The 17,649-nt window shown below is 38.0% G+C and overlaps 1 protein-coding gene across 1 annotated transcript in view; it reads right to left on the reverse strand.

Moving 5' to 3' along the window:
* GRIA3 (glutamate ionotropic receptor AMPA type subunit 3) overlaps window positions 1-17,649 on the reverse strand; it is a 252,568-nt gene that overhangs the window by 18,470 nt on the left and 216,449 nt on the right. The window contains exon 13 of the mRNA XM_087813532.1: window positions 4,921-5,168. Coding sequence (XP_087669658.1) covers window positions 4,921-5,168 — 248 coding nt within the window. The remainder of the gene's footprint in view (window positions 1-4,920; window positions 5,169-17,649) is intronic.

The following is a 17,649-nucleotide window of genomic DNA, read 5'->3' on the forward strand; positions in this document are numbered from 1 at the left end:
TCTATTTAAATCCCTGAATAGAACTAAAGCTAGGGCAATTCTAGGGTGAGGTGAGATAAGGTGTATAATGCCTTGTCACCCCAGTCACAAATAGCTTGTTTCACTAACCAGACCCTGTCTAGTAGTCTAGTAAGGTAGGGCGGCAAGGGAAAGCTAATCTGGTGTCCTTTACTCAAGATGAAGATAATGAAGCATGGTGGTACTTCTTTCAGAAGAATTTGAAAGTTTGAAGTGACAGGCAGCTATAGAGGGAGGCTGATGTGTTTATGAGGTAATTCAGCAGCTAAATTCCCATTCTGCTGTGATTTACAGTGACAGACATTCATTGGTTGTGTCACAGACCGCTGGTGAACTGAGTTTATCTCTGAACCAACCTACTGGTTCTTAATTACTACATTTGCATACACATTGTAATAAAGCACTAACACAAAAGGGTGATTTTCAGGTTAAAAATTCCCATACCACAGCTCTAATTTTCATGATCCTTGCCTGCACATTTACAGTCCTTCAAGGAAGGATCAATTCTGATTTGTTTGGGCTCTATTAGCCCAGGTTCGGGAAATAGGTAAAACGAAGTATTTTAGTTCTAGCCTGTAGGTCTGGTTCAGGGGCTAATTCAGTGACTGACCTTGAATTAGTTCCTTGTAGTCATAAAATAAAATAAAATAAATAAATATTTCATTAGTTTAAACATGTGCATATTTAAAACAACCTGAAAAGTTGCTGGTTCCTTCCATAGAATTGTAACTTTCTGAGAATAGGCTTAGAATGTGTAATGTGTCATGCCAGGGGGGAAAAGTCAACAATTTAACATAATTGCCCATTTATCAGTACTTAAAGGTTGCAGGAGACAGACAAAGAGATCAGTAGTATAGGTTTTTCTCCCTCTTATGGTTCCAGAGATAATCGGTGTGGAAGTGTTTTTGAAAAAGTAAAAGCACTCATAAATGTCAGGCTTTGTGATTACTGTTATTTTTAGTAATCACTACTGAGGTCTAGAATGGCTTAAATATGCATTTGCTTTGTAACCAAGGTAGTTGAGAATGAACCTGATTTTTATGGAAATCTATCACATGCAATCAGGTTGACATTGCTCATTGGATGGTTAGATGTGATAAATTGCTATCTGCAATATTATCACTAGAGGTGACCCTGAAGGTCTGCAGAGATTTGTGACAGCATTAGCTATGTGACCTTCTCAAAGACACCACCATCTCTGGGTCTCACTTTCTCTCTTAGATGATGGTATATTCAACAGTCACTTGTCATGTTAAATGGGGATGGGATATAATAAAGAAGTGTAATTCTCAAGCCATTTTACTAATACAGTTAAAGCTCACTGATTTGGACTAACAGAGGGGAGGGGTTGTTTGAATGAAAAAATCCTGAATTACAAAATCTGTTTGAAGAATGACAGTTTTATAACTTTAAGTCTTCTTTGTAATTCAAACTCACTATAAAACATTGCCTTTGTGGAGGTCTTTGTGAGCACTACTTTAGCAGATTTATTTGTAATAAATATAATTATATCTAATAAATGCTTCCAACATTTGAAAAAAGTTTGTTCTCTTAAGGAAAAATTCAAATGACAATCTAGTCCAAACTCTTCATTTGCTTAACAAACCTCTCTTGGCTGCACCCCTGATAATATAAAGTTAGACTGTAGACTGGTTCCTGTCCAGTTTATCACAGATTATAAATTAGAGGTCTCCAAATTAATGAAGTTTCACTGCCTTTTCTACTTTCTTCTCCATCGATTTGTTTTTGGCATCACCACTAAATAGTGGTAAAACAGAGTCAAGTTCATCTCTTGCCCCTTCTCTTGCTCACTCTCAGAAAACAGCAGGTAGCAAGAAGGAAGAAAATAAAGGCAAGCTCGTTGGTAATCCAGAAACAGAATAAGCAATCATTGGATATGCCGCACTGATCATACTATTATCCATGGTTGAGAAAACAGTTGACTTATTTCAAAAGGTTGGCTGGAGGAATGACTGAAAAAGGTGATTTGAAGGATACCTGGCAAGTAGCACTATTGTCAAAGGAGTTGAAAGCATTTAAGATCTACTGAAATATTTTTCTATTTGCATATTGAAAATCATGTAATCTGGAAATTGTGGGTTGGCGATTAAGTTACTTGATAAATTTGCAGCAGTATCAGCTGAGGAAAAAAGTTGATTGCTGGTTGTAATTAGTAAATAGCTGGTCTAAAGTTTTATGGGTCTTCATGATACCAAAACATTTGGGAAAAAAGTGAAAATTCAGCCAAATGTGTGTAGATTTTTATGTAACATCAAACATTTGGTTATTTGAAAACTTCTGGGCACTTGGCATCATGTGGATGTTTTAGAGTCATCTTGAAACAGTCCATAGCTCCTTTTTTAACCATGCTGAGTATGAATGATGAATTCCTCAGAGCAATGCATCCAATCCAGCTCAATTTTCATTCCAAAACTCACTTCAATGATATAATTAGGGTCTCCGTGGCCTGCTATTAACACAAGAAAAAGACCAGGAAGAAGGTGCTAAATACTCTAGGCATCAGGCTAGCCATTCCAAAACTCAAATGGGCCAAAAGCTTGGCTCAACTGTCAATGTCATTAGTTCACATAGGTGGGAAAGGAAGTTACTGCTTTTTGACACATAGTAAAGCCATGATTAATTTGAATCCATAATGGATGAATGGAATTTTCAATACTCATTTTGTTTCATTCTTGGCTAACATTTTTTCCTTAAAATGCTTGTATTCACTTTCTTTCCTCAGGGAAGAAGCCTCTAATGTTTGAGGGTCAATCCAGATGGAGAGAAGATATAGGAGACAAAGCTGAATGTGACCTAACCACAGGTCATCTCTTGGCAAGTGATTAAAAAAGTCAATTCCTTGCAGTCTTCTCTTTTAGTACTATTGCTGCTTTCTCATCAATGTGGAGTAGTGAGGGGAGCCTCAATTCAGTTAACTGGGGTACTGGTTAGGTGAGTTCTGGTTACTTAAGGTTTTACAATAAAAGACCTCGCCAATGCTTGGTAAGATTATGTACTGAATAAAGTTATTCTTAATTTTATTTCTTTGAATGTACTCTGTATTAGTGTTTCTAAACCCATATTATACTGCAGACTGGTAAACTAACTTTTCTGTCAGGATCCTGAGGAATGGAGAGGGAAAGAGAGGAGCAGAGGTGTAACCATTGTCTCTGAGGAGAAAAGTTTTGGCTTGCCTGTCTGCTGGCCTGTGGTTGGGAAACACTGTTCTTCACCTTAAGATGCCCATGATTCTTGGTTGTACAAGAGCCGATCTTACATGTTTCAATATAATTCTTATTCTCTTTGGGCCATGGAGAATTCTGTTTTCAGGTCCTCTCCTGTACTTACCCAATGTGTCCTTCCATCAGTTGGTAACATGGCTTCTGATCTTGCCTCCATTTCTTGTTGCTTAGAGGAAGGCTATTCATTATTACTAGCCCCAAAGAGCATGAAGGAGTCAAAGAAATGCCAAGTAAGATGGGTTTTCTCATGATGGCAGCCTGGATAACAATTTGACCTACCTGAACCAAGAACATGGCTAAGGAAGTCAAATCAGGTATTCATACACACAGAGTATAACAGGCGACGCACTTGTTTAAATATACAAAATGTCTGCAAAATCTATATATGAGGTGGCCTACTGAAGAAAGACCCTATTTAACTTGAAACCTAGCTTGTTATTTGGCTTTCAAGTTAAGTGGGGCCAGCTTAAATAGGCCATCACATATAGAAAACAACATCTCATCACTCAAACACATAACTGAAGAAGCCAACTCTAATCAACCAGCCAACATCTGTGAGCAGCATCATGCGTTAGGGGGCAAAAAGAGACTGTAACCTGACTTTTTAATAATGAATTTGATTTCTCACACCACTCAGTTGAGGCAGGCGGGGACAGTCTTAAGGAAAGCCTTGGGCTCTTGAAAGCCTAGGACAGTGAAACCCACACCATAGCCTTCATAAGGCAACCAGTCTGGTGTGTGGGGGGGAGGAAGGGGTGTGGATAGGGAGCCTCTGTCTGGGAGTTTAAGAAGGGACCCAAGTTAGATCAAAAATGCAGGCAGCGCCCTGAAGTCTTTCTGGTTCCCAAAGCTGCCAGGCAGGGGAATAACCTGGTCATTCCACTTTATTGTGTGAGTCTTGTGCTCTCTCCTCAATAATAAGATAACAGTCTTGCCGATTACTCGTCACTAAGGGTACCCGGTTGTGGTGACATTGAGGCTGACCTTGGAGTCACCGCCCCCGCTGCCGCACTCTCCTTTGTCGTACCACCATTTGTTTTTCAATTTGTCCAAGAGGCCTTGCTCATTCAGTTTTAATACTGCCAGGTTAACAGCATTTCTTGAAACGATAAAACATAACTTGTAAGAAAATGCACAAATGCTTAGGAAATCGTTAACGTATAAAAAGGAGCACAAGAGGACAAATTGGCTAAATTTCACAGAACGTGGAGCTATAAAAATGTCTGTACAGCAAATACAGGGTTAAATATTGGAAGGTGGCATGGAGGATAACATTTGCTCAAAACTGAAGTGTGCGGGATGGGGAAATTGTCTTTGAGAAAAAAGTAACAAGAACACCACATCCATGCAATTAACATTCGTCACATATGGCACCATAACTTGGCTTTTACCATTTAAATTGAAAAAGCCGTTGAACTGTAAAATTAAAACAGCAACAAACAGTCAGAGAGGACAACACAGAGAAAGAACATTAAAAAAAAAAAAGGATGCATTAAATAGATGAAACCATAATTTACCGTCTTATTTAACTCCATGGAATATTGTAGATTTTAAACTTTTAAGTTACCTCAAAATCCACAAGAAAGAAAATGACAACAAAATGCATCAGGGTAGGTGGAATACTATAACAACACGGATATTGTTATATTATTCCACCCACCTTAATGCTGAGCCTTTAGGGGTTGCCACACCATAGCCTTTGGAATCCAGATTTCCACCAACTTTCATCGTATCACATGGTTTTCTCTGCTCAATGTACTCATTCATGGTTGACTCCAGCAGGAAGGCGAACTTTCCCTTGGACTTCCGCACTCGGGCCACGCCGTCTGCTGTTGTTTTGGTAAACACAGATGGCTCTGCTGATTTCATATAAGACCACATTTTCTCATAGACAGCAATTTTGGACCTCTGCAACAGAGATAAAACTTCTTAGAGCTACTAGATAAGAGGCCACAGTGCACTGGGTTTCAAACATTTTTTATTGCAATCCACAGTAAGAAAAGCATATTCCTCTGCAACCCAGTAGATATATTCATACATATATAAACATGGTTTCAAAATAGATTTCTCAAACCACATTCATCCTTGCTTTCTGTGATGCTCTCTGATATTATCTAGTCTATCCTAATTCACTTAAAAATGCTGATCAGAATCCACTAAATTGATTTCATGGCTCCACTAATGGGTTGCAATCTAGTTTGAAAAACACTTTCTTAGTTCAAGCTTTGTCTCAATACAGAAATCTCCATGACAGTATCCTGCTATGTGATTATCATTTACCTGCCTGAAAAAAGACCATTGAAAGGGAGTGTACAACCATTTTAGTCAGCCCCCTCCAGCATGGGGTATTAATTATTGTAAGAAAGCACTTTCTTATTCTGAACTGAAATTTGGTTCTTTATAACTCCCACCCTTTAGTACTACCCACTAGAGCTATACAAAGCAATTCTGTTCCTTCTTTTACGTGATATCGCAAGGCTGTTATTATGCCCCTCCTCATCTCTTCATCAGGCTAGCTCTACCTACATGTAATAGTATTTCCTACATGTAATGCTACTATTCACAATTTTGGTCTTTCTTCCCTAGGCACATTCTAGTTAGCAATGTCTCTTAAATTGGAGTTTCTAGAAATAAATGTGACCATCCAGATATATGAGAAAGACAGAATAAAAATGAAAATTACTTTTTGTCACTGGAGCATTATTTTCTATCAATGCTGTGTGAGTTTGCATGAACATATTTAGTCTTTCATTCTTCTTTTCACAATTTTAAAGCACTCTACTGGAGGTGTGAAGAATATAACCCAGTGAACAGAGTCCCTCTGTCAACTCAGGTTGAGGCCAAACTAAAACTGTTAATTCTTTCTACCAAGTCAAGTTTCCCTCATCTTTACCCTTTTGAATTTAATTCCATTAAACTTTATCTCTATTTAAGTGGTCCTTAGAACATGTACTAAATTCTTGTAGCTCTATGTTAAATATTCTGGAGAATATAAAGGAGGCATGGTCTCTATGACTCCATGACTTCCAATTCAGTTGAGATTTAGGTCCCGAGAAGTGAAAACCTTAGAGAAAAATTCTAAAGTAATATTTGACCAAAAGGAAGATAACATGGTAAAAATTATAAACATATGCCATGTTTCAGGTGTCCTTTTATGGGGTATGCTGGTCCCTGTCTCAGTTTTTTTGGTTGTTTATTTAGTTGCTTTTCTCTGGACTTTGGCCAGCTACATTGCATCTTTTTTGAGATGTGCTTAGACCTGCTCAAATAATTCCAGAAGGCTGGAACTCCCAGGGCTATGACCGTGGGAACTATACATTGTGTTTATGGCAATCAAATCCTTACTGAGGCCCTCACTGAGTCACTGAAATGGTTCACTGAGACTGGAGCATGAAGAACAGAAAAAAACAAAAAGGAAGCCAAAATGGCTGAAGCCAAATGAATAAACAAGTTTGGTAGAAAAAGAGCTTAGGAGAATGATCAGAGGTCATATCTATTAGGACTCTCTAGGTCATGGTAAAAAGTTTGGATTTATTCTACACATGATAAGGAACTATTGGAGAATTTGAGGCAGGATGTGATAAGATTTGAATTAAAAATTTAAAGGATTATTCTAGCTATTATATGGAGAACTGACTAAGGTGGGCCAGAGTGGAAACAAGGAGATTGTTAAAGAGACTTATAGTCCAGGGGAGAGATGGTTGTGGCATGGACTAGGTTGGGAGGAATGGAGGTGGAGGGAAGAGGTTGGATTCAAGATGTGTTTTAGGGAGAAAGTAAACAAGTCTTGCTGATGGACATTTTCACCTGATTGTCCCATAGACACTTCCAGATTAAACATTTCTAAACCAAATATATTATCTTCCTTGTAAAGCCTGGCTTTCCCTCTAAATTCTATCAGTAAAGCACCTAACATTCAAGCCAGAACATTTTGTTTTTACTTGTTATGCCATGTTTATTCTAACATAGAAATGCCTGTGGAATCTGTCCTTTTGTATTCTTTCCATTCTCATTACCATTGTCCTTGGACAGGCTCCCATCAATTTTTGGTCTGGACTACATTGCCTCCTAACTGATCTACTGGTTTCGTCTCTCTAGTTTATCCAGTGATCCTTCCAAATGTAAATCTGATACGCTACTTCTTTGTTTAATATTCTCTGATAGTTCCCTGATACCTACAGGACAAAAATGCAACTTCTTGTGTATGAGTCTTTATGATCTTGGCTACATTCTCTTATGATCCAGTCATACTGGATTACTATTCACTGTTCACTGAAATATGCTACACACTTTCACATGTTATGCCTTTGGTTATGCTTTTGCTTCTGCCTGAATTATCCCTATTCATCCTAAAAGATCCAGAGAAAGTATCATGTCTACTGTGAAATCTTTTCTGACTCTCCTCTGCCCTCATCAAAGTGCTTTCTTGGTTAACTGCCAAAAGCACTTTGCTCATACCTTTGCTATAGAGCTTGTTATATTGCATTAAGGTGAGCTGACCTTTTATCCGTATTCCCCATGTTACTTGGGTGTTCTTGAAGACAAAGTCCATGCCTGATTCATTTTTGTAGCCCTCTTGGCAGCCAGCACAGTGCCTGATACATGGTAGGCGCTCAAGATATATTTCCCTAATAACTGAAGCTTAGGCCTGATCAGGGTGACAACTAGATTGTTGGCCAAAGAGATCAGAAGCTTGGTGAAAATGGATGCCAGCATTAGTTTTATAGCATTGTAGAATTCTAGAGCTAAAGTTACTCTAAAGATCATTGGGCCAAATTCCCAGCTAAACCAATCAGGATATATGTTTTATAATCCTTTCTCCCCAATTACCTTCCTTTGATGTACACACCAATAACTTTCCCCCTAATAATCAAGGCCTTCTAAGATCAAAACCTCACCCATTGACATTTATGCTCATTTCATATCACATTATTCTCATCTAACACAGAAAACAATTTCTATGCATCATAATGAAATATATTCTCAATGACTTTATTTCAGCAGGAATTTCCTAGCCAGTTGCTCAAAGAATTAAAAAAATAGTAAATAATTCAGATGCACAGAAAGATATAAAAAATAATGTTAAGACCACCTGTGTACCTGCAACAAAACTTATAAAACAACATTATGAAGTTAGTTGAAGTCTGCCTATCTACCCCTCCCTAGTTGCATACTCTTTCTTCTAGGCCAAAAGTATCCACTATACTGAATTTGATCTTTATCATTTCTTTGCATATATTTATATTTTTATGAGAATAAACTTAGGAAATATAGTAATTAATATTCTAATAACTATGTATGGTGTCAGATGGGTATGAGATTTATTGGGATGATCACTTAGTAAGTTATATAATGTCTAATCACTGGGGTGTACACCTGAAACTAATATATTGTATGTCAACTGTAATTGAAAAATAAAATGATTAGAATAAACTTATCTACTTATCTCATTTGTAATGTCTGCATAGCATTTCAATTGATGGATATATCATAATTTATTTACCCATTTCCCTATTGAAGGACACTTAGGTCAGTTTCCCTTTCTTTCTTTCTTTCTTTCTTTCTTTCTTTCTTTCTTTCTTTCTTTCTTTCTTTCTTTCTTTCTTTCTTTCTTTCTTTCTTTTTTTTTTTTTTCTTTCTTCTCTTTCTCTTTCTTTCTGCATTATAAACAACGCTGAAGTGTGGATGTGTCTTTGTGCCCATACAAATAGGCATACTGTGTTTTTCATTTTGGCCCAGTCAAACCTTAGTGACAAGGGGAGGGGTTTAGGACAATTAGTCTCTTATATTATTTACAAACAGGCCATTGCTTCCAAAGAGAAATTTATAAGCCAAGGGCAAATGGGTCCATGAGTTCTGATCTGAGTGCACTATAATTTGGACTCATTTACATCATCATTTACTTGAACTCTTCGATTGCTGATATAGGTTAAAGGGTTTACTCCTTTAGGTAATGATGCATTTCTAGGAGAATGAATGGGCAGTGCTTGAAGTGTGCATTTTCAATGTGTTTGGTGTACATGCAGCAGATATTAATGAATGCAGTAACTGCAAAGTTGGTTAGTGGCAGAAATGATTGAGCCCTGGTTGATAACTGAATTCTGAAGATGGGGGGAAAGAAATGGCTCATAATTGAGAAAAAATAAGATGAGACATTTATCTTCCTAACTAGTATTTAAGTGACAGTATAACATTCAGACCAAAAAGAAGAAAAATATCTGTAGCATTTCTTTCTTTCTTTTTGCTTTTTTTGCATTCTGTCTCATTTTGGCTAAAATACTGAAGACAATAAAAGGGATTGAATCTCAGCTCAATCATCTGGGAGAAATTAAAAAAAAATTATGGGCAAGATGTGTAATAACAAGTTCATTTTTCTCCAACCTGCCACGACTCATTTATTTCACCTCACGGAGCACCATTTTGTACCTAAGAAGGAATAAATAGTGGTTATGCAGAGAGACCAGAAGAAATTCTCTTAGAACTGCTAGATAATTAGCAAATAAAATCCCAAAGGAGAAATACATGATTGGAGGAGCAGCAGATTAATCCAAAAACAATAGATAGAGCAGAGCTCTAGCATTCAGGATTCAACAGTCACTGTCCCAACTATTTGTCATAAATGATTAAGGTCAACAATATGGAGAAATTTGCCTTTTGTTGAAGTAAAAATTTGAATTGGGCCTAGTAAAGCTGTTGAATGGAACCAACTGATTAGTGAGTGCATTTAGCCCACCACTTAGACCTTGTATCTTTTTACAGTGGTGTTGCTCACTGTTCATCACTGTGCATGAAAGTATTCCTCTGTAGACCCAGTTGAGTACAAGGTAACTGCATAGTGCAGTGTTTGAGAGTGTGAAGTCACACTGCTTGGGTTTGAAACCCACTTGCTAGGTGCATAAATTATCTAGCCCCTATGTGTCTCAATTTCCTCATCCATAAAATGGGGAAATTTTTTATTTAAAAAATATAAATATATCTTTATTAATTTCAGAGAGAGGAAAGGAGAGGGAGAGAGAGATAGAAACATCAATGATGAGAGAGTCATTGATCAAGCCTGCAACCGGGCATGTGCCCTGACTGGGAATCGAACCCCAATCGCCTGGATCCCAGGTTGACGCTCAACCGCTGAGCCACGCCTGGCCCGGCTGGGATAATTTTTTAAAAGTGCCTACTTCAAAGGTTTATTGGGAGAAACTACATGAGTTAATACATGCATCTCATTTAGAACAGTGCCTGGCACACAGTAAGTGCTGAAAAATATCACATTTTATAGTACAGAAAGCATAATTTATTTTAGTGGCAATATTTAATAGCCTTATAAATTACTTCATCCCCATAGTTACAGAATCATTACTTTATTTTATGGAGAAAATCATACGCTCAAGTATTATTCACACATTTGAGTCTCCAGACATATCTCTGGTGAATGCCCATGGTCTACTATCAACAAAAATCATTATAATTTGACTTGGATTTAAAAAATCTTATTGGTGGAGGAAAAATAGGTAGGATGGCTAATATTTCTTTGAAATTTATGTCTTATACTTCAGTTGAGGTACATATATTAAAACCCCCATTAACCAGAACACTGCTATTGGGAAGACCTGGTAAATGAAATATTCTGCTTCTCTAAGAGTTAAATCAGAATATCTACTTGGTCAATAGAACATCCAGTTGGAGTTAGAACAATAGATTTTTAGAGATAGATGAGACCTTAAAAACCACCTGGTTCAGCCTCTTACCCAATGCAGCAATAGCTTCTCTGCTTAAATGTCTCTAAAGTTGAGATACTCTCTAGCTTAGAAGAGGCTCAGGAGGTAGCTTATTCCATAGTGGGACAGTTCAAGTTGGTAGAAGATCCTTTTTGTTGGGCTGACATCCTTCATGAGAGCCTCTATCCCTTCCAATCTTTCTTCTGCCTTTTGCTTGAATTTTGGTCAGTCCTTCCTCTCTGCTTCCATTTCTCCATTGTAGGTAGAACTGATTATATTGCTTTAAACTGTTAACCCCAGTGGAATCTGAGCTCCTCATTCCAAGTGTTTAGCTTAATGCCTGGCATGTAGGAAACATTCACTATGTATCTGTGGAGTGAATTAATGCTAAAATTGTAGTTCCACCCACTGGTCCTAATTCTACCCTCTGAAGTGATACTGAATAAATATGCTGTCTTTTCCACATGATGTACAGCCTGAAGATTCAGGTACCACCACCATGTCACCTGTTTATTGTCTCTTTTGTAAACTCAACATTTTAAGAGCCTTCATCTGTTACTTGTATGACACAAATTCCAGTTCTTTCCCTCCCCTCTGGTCACCATCTTCTAGATATTCAAAAAAAATTTCAAAGTCCATCCTAAAGTGTGGCCTCCAGAATTGACCATAATATGCATAATATAGTGGCACTAGAACAAAGGACAATGAAACCATCTCTTCTCATGATCTGAACATGAGTGTAATTTTTCACTTTGACAAGCTTCAACAGGCACATTTAAATATGTTGATAGTGTAGATAACAAAACAGATCAATAAATTGGAAGCCTAACTGTCAACAGAGGCATAATCTGCTAATGGTATTAATGGAATTACTTTACTGTCAGCTTGCAGTATTACATAATTTGAGAAGAGAGTATCAGTGTTTATGATATCTCTATGCCCCAAATATATACAATGTGTTCTGAGTGAATATTGAGAGGACAGAATGAAAGAAAGGACAGGGTAAGATGGTTTTATGTACTTTGTACTCCATTGTTTCTCAAAAGGGAATGGTCTAGCTTCATGTATTTATTTATTTTTTGGTCACTGTTGTCATTATGCCTACATTGTCCATTTCTATCACTGTATGTACAAGAGTAGCCTTGTACAAACATGTCAAAGAAAGGCTAGATATGACTTTGGGTTCTCAGCCTCTCCCCCTCTCCCGATTTCACTGTCTTTCTCCCTCAGAGGTCCATCCTGTACTCCTTTTTTGCCATCAATTGTCTTGGTTCTCATGGATATGTTCACTGATATTGTAAGGGCTTTTGTTACCCTTGAGCAAGGGATCATTTTCATTTGAATAGGGGACTCATATCCCAAAGAGGAGAGTGGGTTTCTTGGCATTGTAAAAGCTGCCTTTTAGGGGCTGGAGAAGGCCAGCCCTGTGAACAGGGCAATAAGAAAGGGGGAAATGGCAAGTTTCAAACCAAAATCCTTTCCTCTCGCCGGGTTGGTATGGCTCAGTGGTTGAGCATCAGCCCATGAACCAGAAGATAACGGTTCAATTCCTCGTCAGGGCACATGCCCCAGTTGCGGGCTCAACCTCCAGTAGGGGGCATGCAGGAGGAAGTGGATCGATGATATTTCTCATCGATGTTTCTATCTCTCCTTCCCCCTTCCTCTCTCTCAAATCAATAGAAAACATTAAAAATAAATAAATAAATAAATGCGTTCCTCTTGCTCATTTTTGCCTTCTCTAATTTTATTGTGGACTATTTATTAATGATTTAGTCAATTTCTTCTCTGGATTGTACTTTTAACTAAGAGAATATCATTAAAAACTATAATATGTGTTTTCTTCTGAATTATTTAGTCCCTTCTGCTTTTAATAAAGGTTTAGGAGGCATTGCTAGCTGGTACAAATCCAAAAAGATGGCTTTAGGCCTCTGTTTGCCTCAACTGAGTGCTCACAGACCCCTTGTATGCTTCCTGTGTCCTCCCAAATGTTCAGGAGCAAATGTTGCTTTACTGAACTTCTCAAATACTAGGATATGGGCAGGTGATCATTGCAAGGAAAGGCACTAGAAAGAAAGGAAGCTAGTGATGTAACTGCTCGGGAGAGCTCCTAACCTCCCCTTCTTTCTTCCCTCTATTTTTTGCATTTCCTAATGTTTCATGGCATTGGAAGAGCACAAGGTACTTTTGTTACCTAGTGGGGTGGGCAGGGTAGGAGATTAGGGGGAAGGGCAAGGCCAGAAGGGATGGGACAATTCTAAAGTTCTTTAACGTGGTTATAAGTCTCAGGTCTATAGAAATTCTTTCAGGTTAGGCCTGCGAAGGGGAGATGTTTGTGGTAAGAATGTTTTGCCAATCATACAACCTTTAAAGTATTCCCCTTTCTTACTCAGAGACCTTGGTTTTGTCATGACCGGAAGCAGGAGGTAGTTGGATTTCTTTAAACCTTATATTTGCATAAGGCTGTCTGGTTGCCAAGGTGATATTACAAACACCATCTCATTTACACCCCACAGCAACCCTGTGAGGTAGGAGCAGCAGGTATTGTTTGTTCAGTGCTTAATCCTTAGCACCTAAAATAGTATCTGGCACCCAGGCGCTCAGTAAATATTTGTTGAACAAAAATATGAATGCCCATTTTATAGATGAGACGATTGAGGGTGAGAGAGGATAGCCCAGTGGCAATGCCAAGAGGTGCCACAAAGGGCTATAGCCTACCTGCTCATTTCCATTAATCCACACCTAAGTCACTACAAACAAACAAGTCTGGGAAAAACTATGTGCTTGCTATGCAAACACATTCTCTGGGCAAGTCCCATCAGGAATGCTACCCTGAAGGGCCTCTTATATAGAAATCTGGGTATTGTCCCTGGCTCAATAACTTGCCCCCGGTCACATAGCTAATGAGGAACAAAGCTGAGACCCCATCCAAGTCTGTTGGATTCAAGGCTACAGACATATTTTTTTCCTATTACAAGTCCAGCCTCTTCAGCACTAACACTGACAATATCCTTTTTGGTTAAAGAGACCAACTCACAATCAAAAACGTTTTTTATTTCTTGTTCAAGCATTTAAAAAAAGGGGGGGGAATTGCAAATTAACCCCAATCCCTTCCCACTAAGGCCTGAAAGAAACGAATGTTCTTGTTATACATTGTCACCCTGTAACAGGCCACTAGTGTTCACATTTAACCTTATGATGGGATCAGAGCAATTTGGGGCAGAAGAAGAAAAAGACATCTTGCTTGCCAAATGCATCTGACACATGTTTTTCTTCCACATCTGATGAGGTGCATTTAGAAAAAGAAATCACTGAAAAATTTTTTAAAGGTTTCCACTTGATTTGGAGCAAGGCACATAGAAAATAATTTTATTTCTAAAGCATGACTAAAACCTTAATTTCATTGTCTTTCTTTCCTTTACTTTGGTTGGCACATTTCTAAACATTCAGACAAGTATTGCTTGTCAGTTTCCTTTTGCCTTAGACAATCAGTAGCTGCCGTGTGACGGTGTACTGGTGAAAGCAAGGGGGAAAGGAGAAAGAAATACTGTATTATTTGCTTGGGCAGTAATCCCTTCGCATATATGGGAACTGTGTCCTTTAATTTACTCTACTTGTGTAAAATTGAAAACAAATGAACTCCTGGGTTTAGGTATCCCATGAAAGAATATTGTTGTGACTGCTGTCTGAGAACCATACTTCCCTTCAAGGGAACAGATTATTATACAAGGAAATATTTGTGCAAAAAAAGAGAAGAGTATACATTGTCCACCCACCCTGATTTTCTTTTTCTGCTCTTTGAGTTGTTATCTTAAGTTGTTTGTAGCCCCTCTGTTTGATTCTCTTTTCTAAGGGAAGAATTCCAATAGAGGTGGGAAGACAGTTAGCAACATTTACAATTTCCCCCATTTTTAAAAAATAGTACTTTTCTGTTTCAGCTCTGATAGATGGGTTAAAGAATTGAATATAATAAAAATTAAAAATGGCAGAATCTTCAGAGATACTTTTCTCTGAAAATTCTAAATAACATTGTCAAGTACTCATTCCAAATGACTTTGCTTAGCATTTTCAACCCGTGTTACAGTTACATTAAGGTCACAACTGTAAATTTGCCTTTTCTGAGTCACCAGAAAGAGGACAGAACCTGCATTTCATATGGAGGTTAAGTTTAGGGGAATTAGGCAAGTGGAATGTTAGAGCCATTCAATTTGGTTACTGTTACACAGTGACCAGGGGCTTGAACCAAGATATACCAAAAGCCCCAAACTAAAACAAATGCTGCCAAATGGCAGATTTGCAAATCAAACTCCATTAGAAACAAACAAAAAACAAAAAAACCCCAGGAAACAGAATCAGAAGCTGAAGCAAAGTTGTAGATGTGTTTTAAAGAATAGTTTTGAAAACTAGATTCATTTATACTAAGGCTTGTGTATTTATTGCCACTGTTGAAGAGAAACAAAACCAAGATGTGAAAATTCTCCAAAGAAAACCTAATCAAATCATCATTTCATTTGACTTGAGTTTCTGATACAGATAGTCATCACCTCTAGTCAGTAAGATCAATATTGAAACGGCAGAAGGAAGCCATGTTGAATTCTAAAGAACTTAGAAGAGTAAAGGGAAACTAAAGGCTAGGGCTGCATTTCTGAACATCATCTATTTCCTAGTACCTGTGAAACCTGTGGCCTGTGGGATAATTTATTAGCAGTCATTGGTTTGAAATGCATTTCCCTTAAGTCATCATTTTTTGTGTCTGCACCTTATTACCAAATAAATAAAATAACCTGAAAAACAGGCCCTTTATATCTCAAGCAAGACTGTTATTATCTGTTGCTATGGCAGAAAAGTGGAGTAAGCCAATAATACTTAAAAAAGTATTGTTTTCTTTAAGACTCTCCTGCTTGCCTTCTATTTCAACTCTGATCAACCAATGGCAGACCGTCAGCTGAAATGCTTACTGCCCACTCCCTCCTACCCTTCATCCTCACCAGTGTGCCACAAACAGTAGTTAACAAATTTAAGAATGCTTATGCAGACCTGAATGTTTTTCAGAGTCCATTAGGATAAGCTGTGGCTAAGAGTTATCTATTTTTCTTCTTCATAATTAAGTGGCTTGTTTCTATTAACCCAAGATTTTAAAAGTTTTTTGCAAATTTTAATTTCCATTAAAATGACTTTTGCCTCACTGGGTGTAGCTCAGTGGTTGAGCGTCGACCTAGGATCCAGGCAATTGGGGTTCGATTCCCGGTCAGGGCACATGCCTGGGTTGTGGGCTCGATCCCCAGTCGGGGGTGTGCAGGAGGCAGCCGATCAATGACTCTCTCATCATTGATGTTTCTCTCTCTCTCTCTCTCTCTCTCCCTCCCTCCCTCCCTCCCTCCCTCTCCTTTCCTCTCTCTGAAATCAATAAAGATATATTTTTAAAAAATGACTTTTCCTTCACAGTCCTTCATGTAAAGACTGTAGAATATTTAATTAAGTACCCTACTTGAAAATCATCTCTCTTTGAGACCTGGTTTCTTTACCTTCTGTCTTGAAATTGCTTGTCAGTGTTGTGGGGAAAGTGAATTTCCTCCCCACTTCACCTCATGGCAATCTGCATTTCTACTGATTTTTATCCAGGCTATTCATTATCCACTCACTGAAAAGTATGTTATTAATGAGAAGCAGGTAAGAGTCATGTTGTCCTGTCCCCCCAGGTTTAAATGAATCTTTAAAATGGTACAATCAAACAGATATGCAAAATATTGCATTAATGCAATATTAAGCTTACAGATTTAAACACAAAATCAAGGAATGCAGAATTTTTAAAGTTTCTCATCGTTTCAGCCTTGGCAACATGGGACATGCTAAATATATAGTACAGAGTCTGGAAGACATGGATCCAAAAGTACTGAAAAAATGACCCATGTTTGTAAAGGAGACTCCAAGATTAGCTATCAGACTGGAATGCTGTAGCCACACCTATGTAGATTGGCTCAGTCTCAGTTTTTCAACACCTTTGAACATTCTTTTCCATGGTTTGTGCTGCTTTGCCTAGATAAGAATATGCCTTCATCATGTAACATAAAAATTCCTAGGGGGGAAAACAACTATGCCATGAATTGTCACATTTTCTCCTTTCTCTTAGATGTGCTGTCAGTTGTGTGCATAGTTGTTAGGTCAACCTCACTCTCTTGGAAAGTGTCCTTTTCCACCCAGCTTGAGACTTGCCTGAAAGAAAGACCTATGGAACCATAGATCCCTGGGTGCTGAAAGATGGGAAAGGCCATCACCTTCCTGAATATACCTTTCCCTCTTCCTGAGGCCTGTTTGGCCTCAGCATCCCTTACCTTGTACCTGTCTCTCCACCTCCAATCTTGACCTGTAAGGCCTATGATTCTTGCTGGGTAATATAGTATATGACATAAGAAAGTAAGATATTTTGAAAGGGTAGCATCAAAACATCCATGTCAACATTAAGAAAAACAATTTTTTCTTTTTAAAATTGCCAAATAGTATGTCTCTGACCTACCATTCCTTGGTGTCAACTTGTTTCTTATTGTTGGTAGTATGTTTTCCCTACTACGTGGTTTGTATATGTCTTCAAACATTTGGTCACATCATATGTATCTTCAGACTAATTAAATTTGTCTGCAGTTGTCCAGATATATTGTCTGTCAAGATCTCAAATTCATAGT

Source organism: Miniopterus natalensis, chromosome X (genome assembly GCF_054644295.1).
Source record: "Miniopterus natalensis isolate mMinNat1 chromosome X, mMinNat1.hap1, whole genome shotgun sequence".
NCBI classification, from domain to species: domain Eukaryota; kingdom Metazoa; phylum Chordata; class Mammalia; order Chiroptera; family Miniopteridae; genus Miniopterus; species Miniopterus natalensis.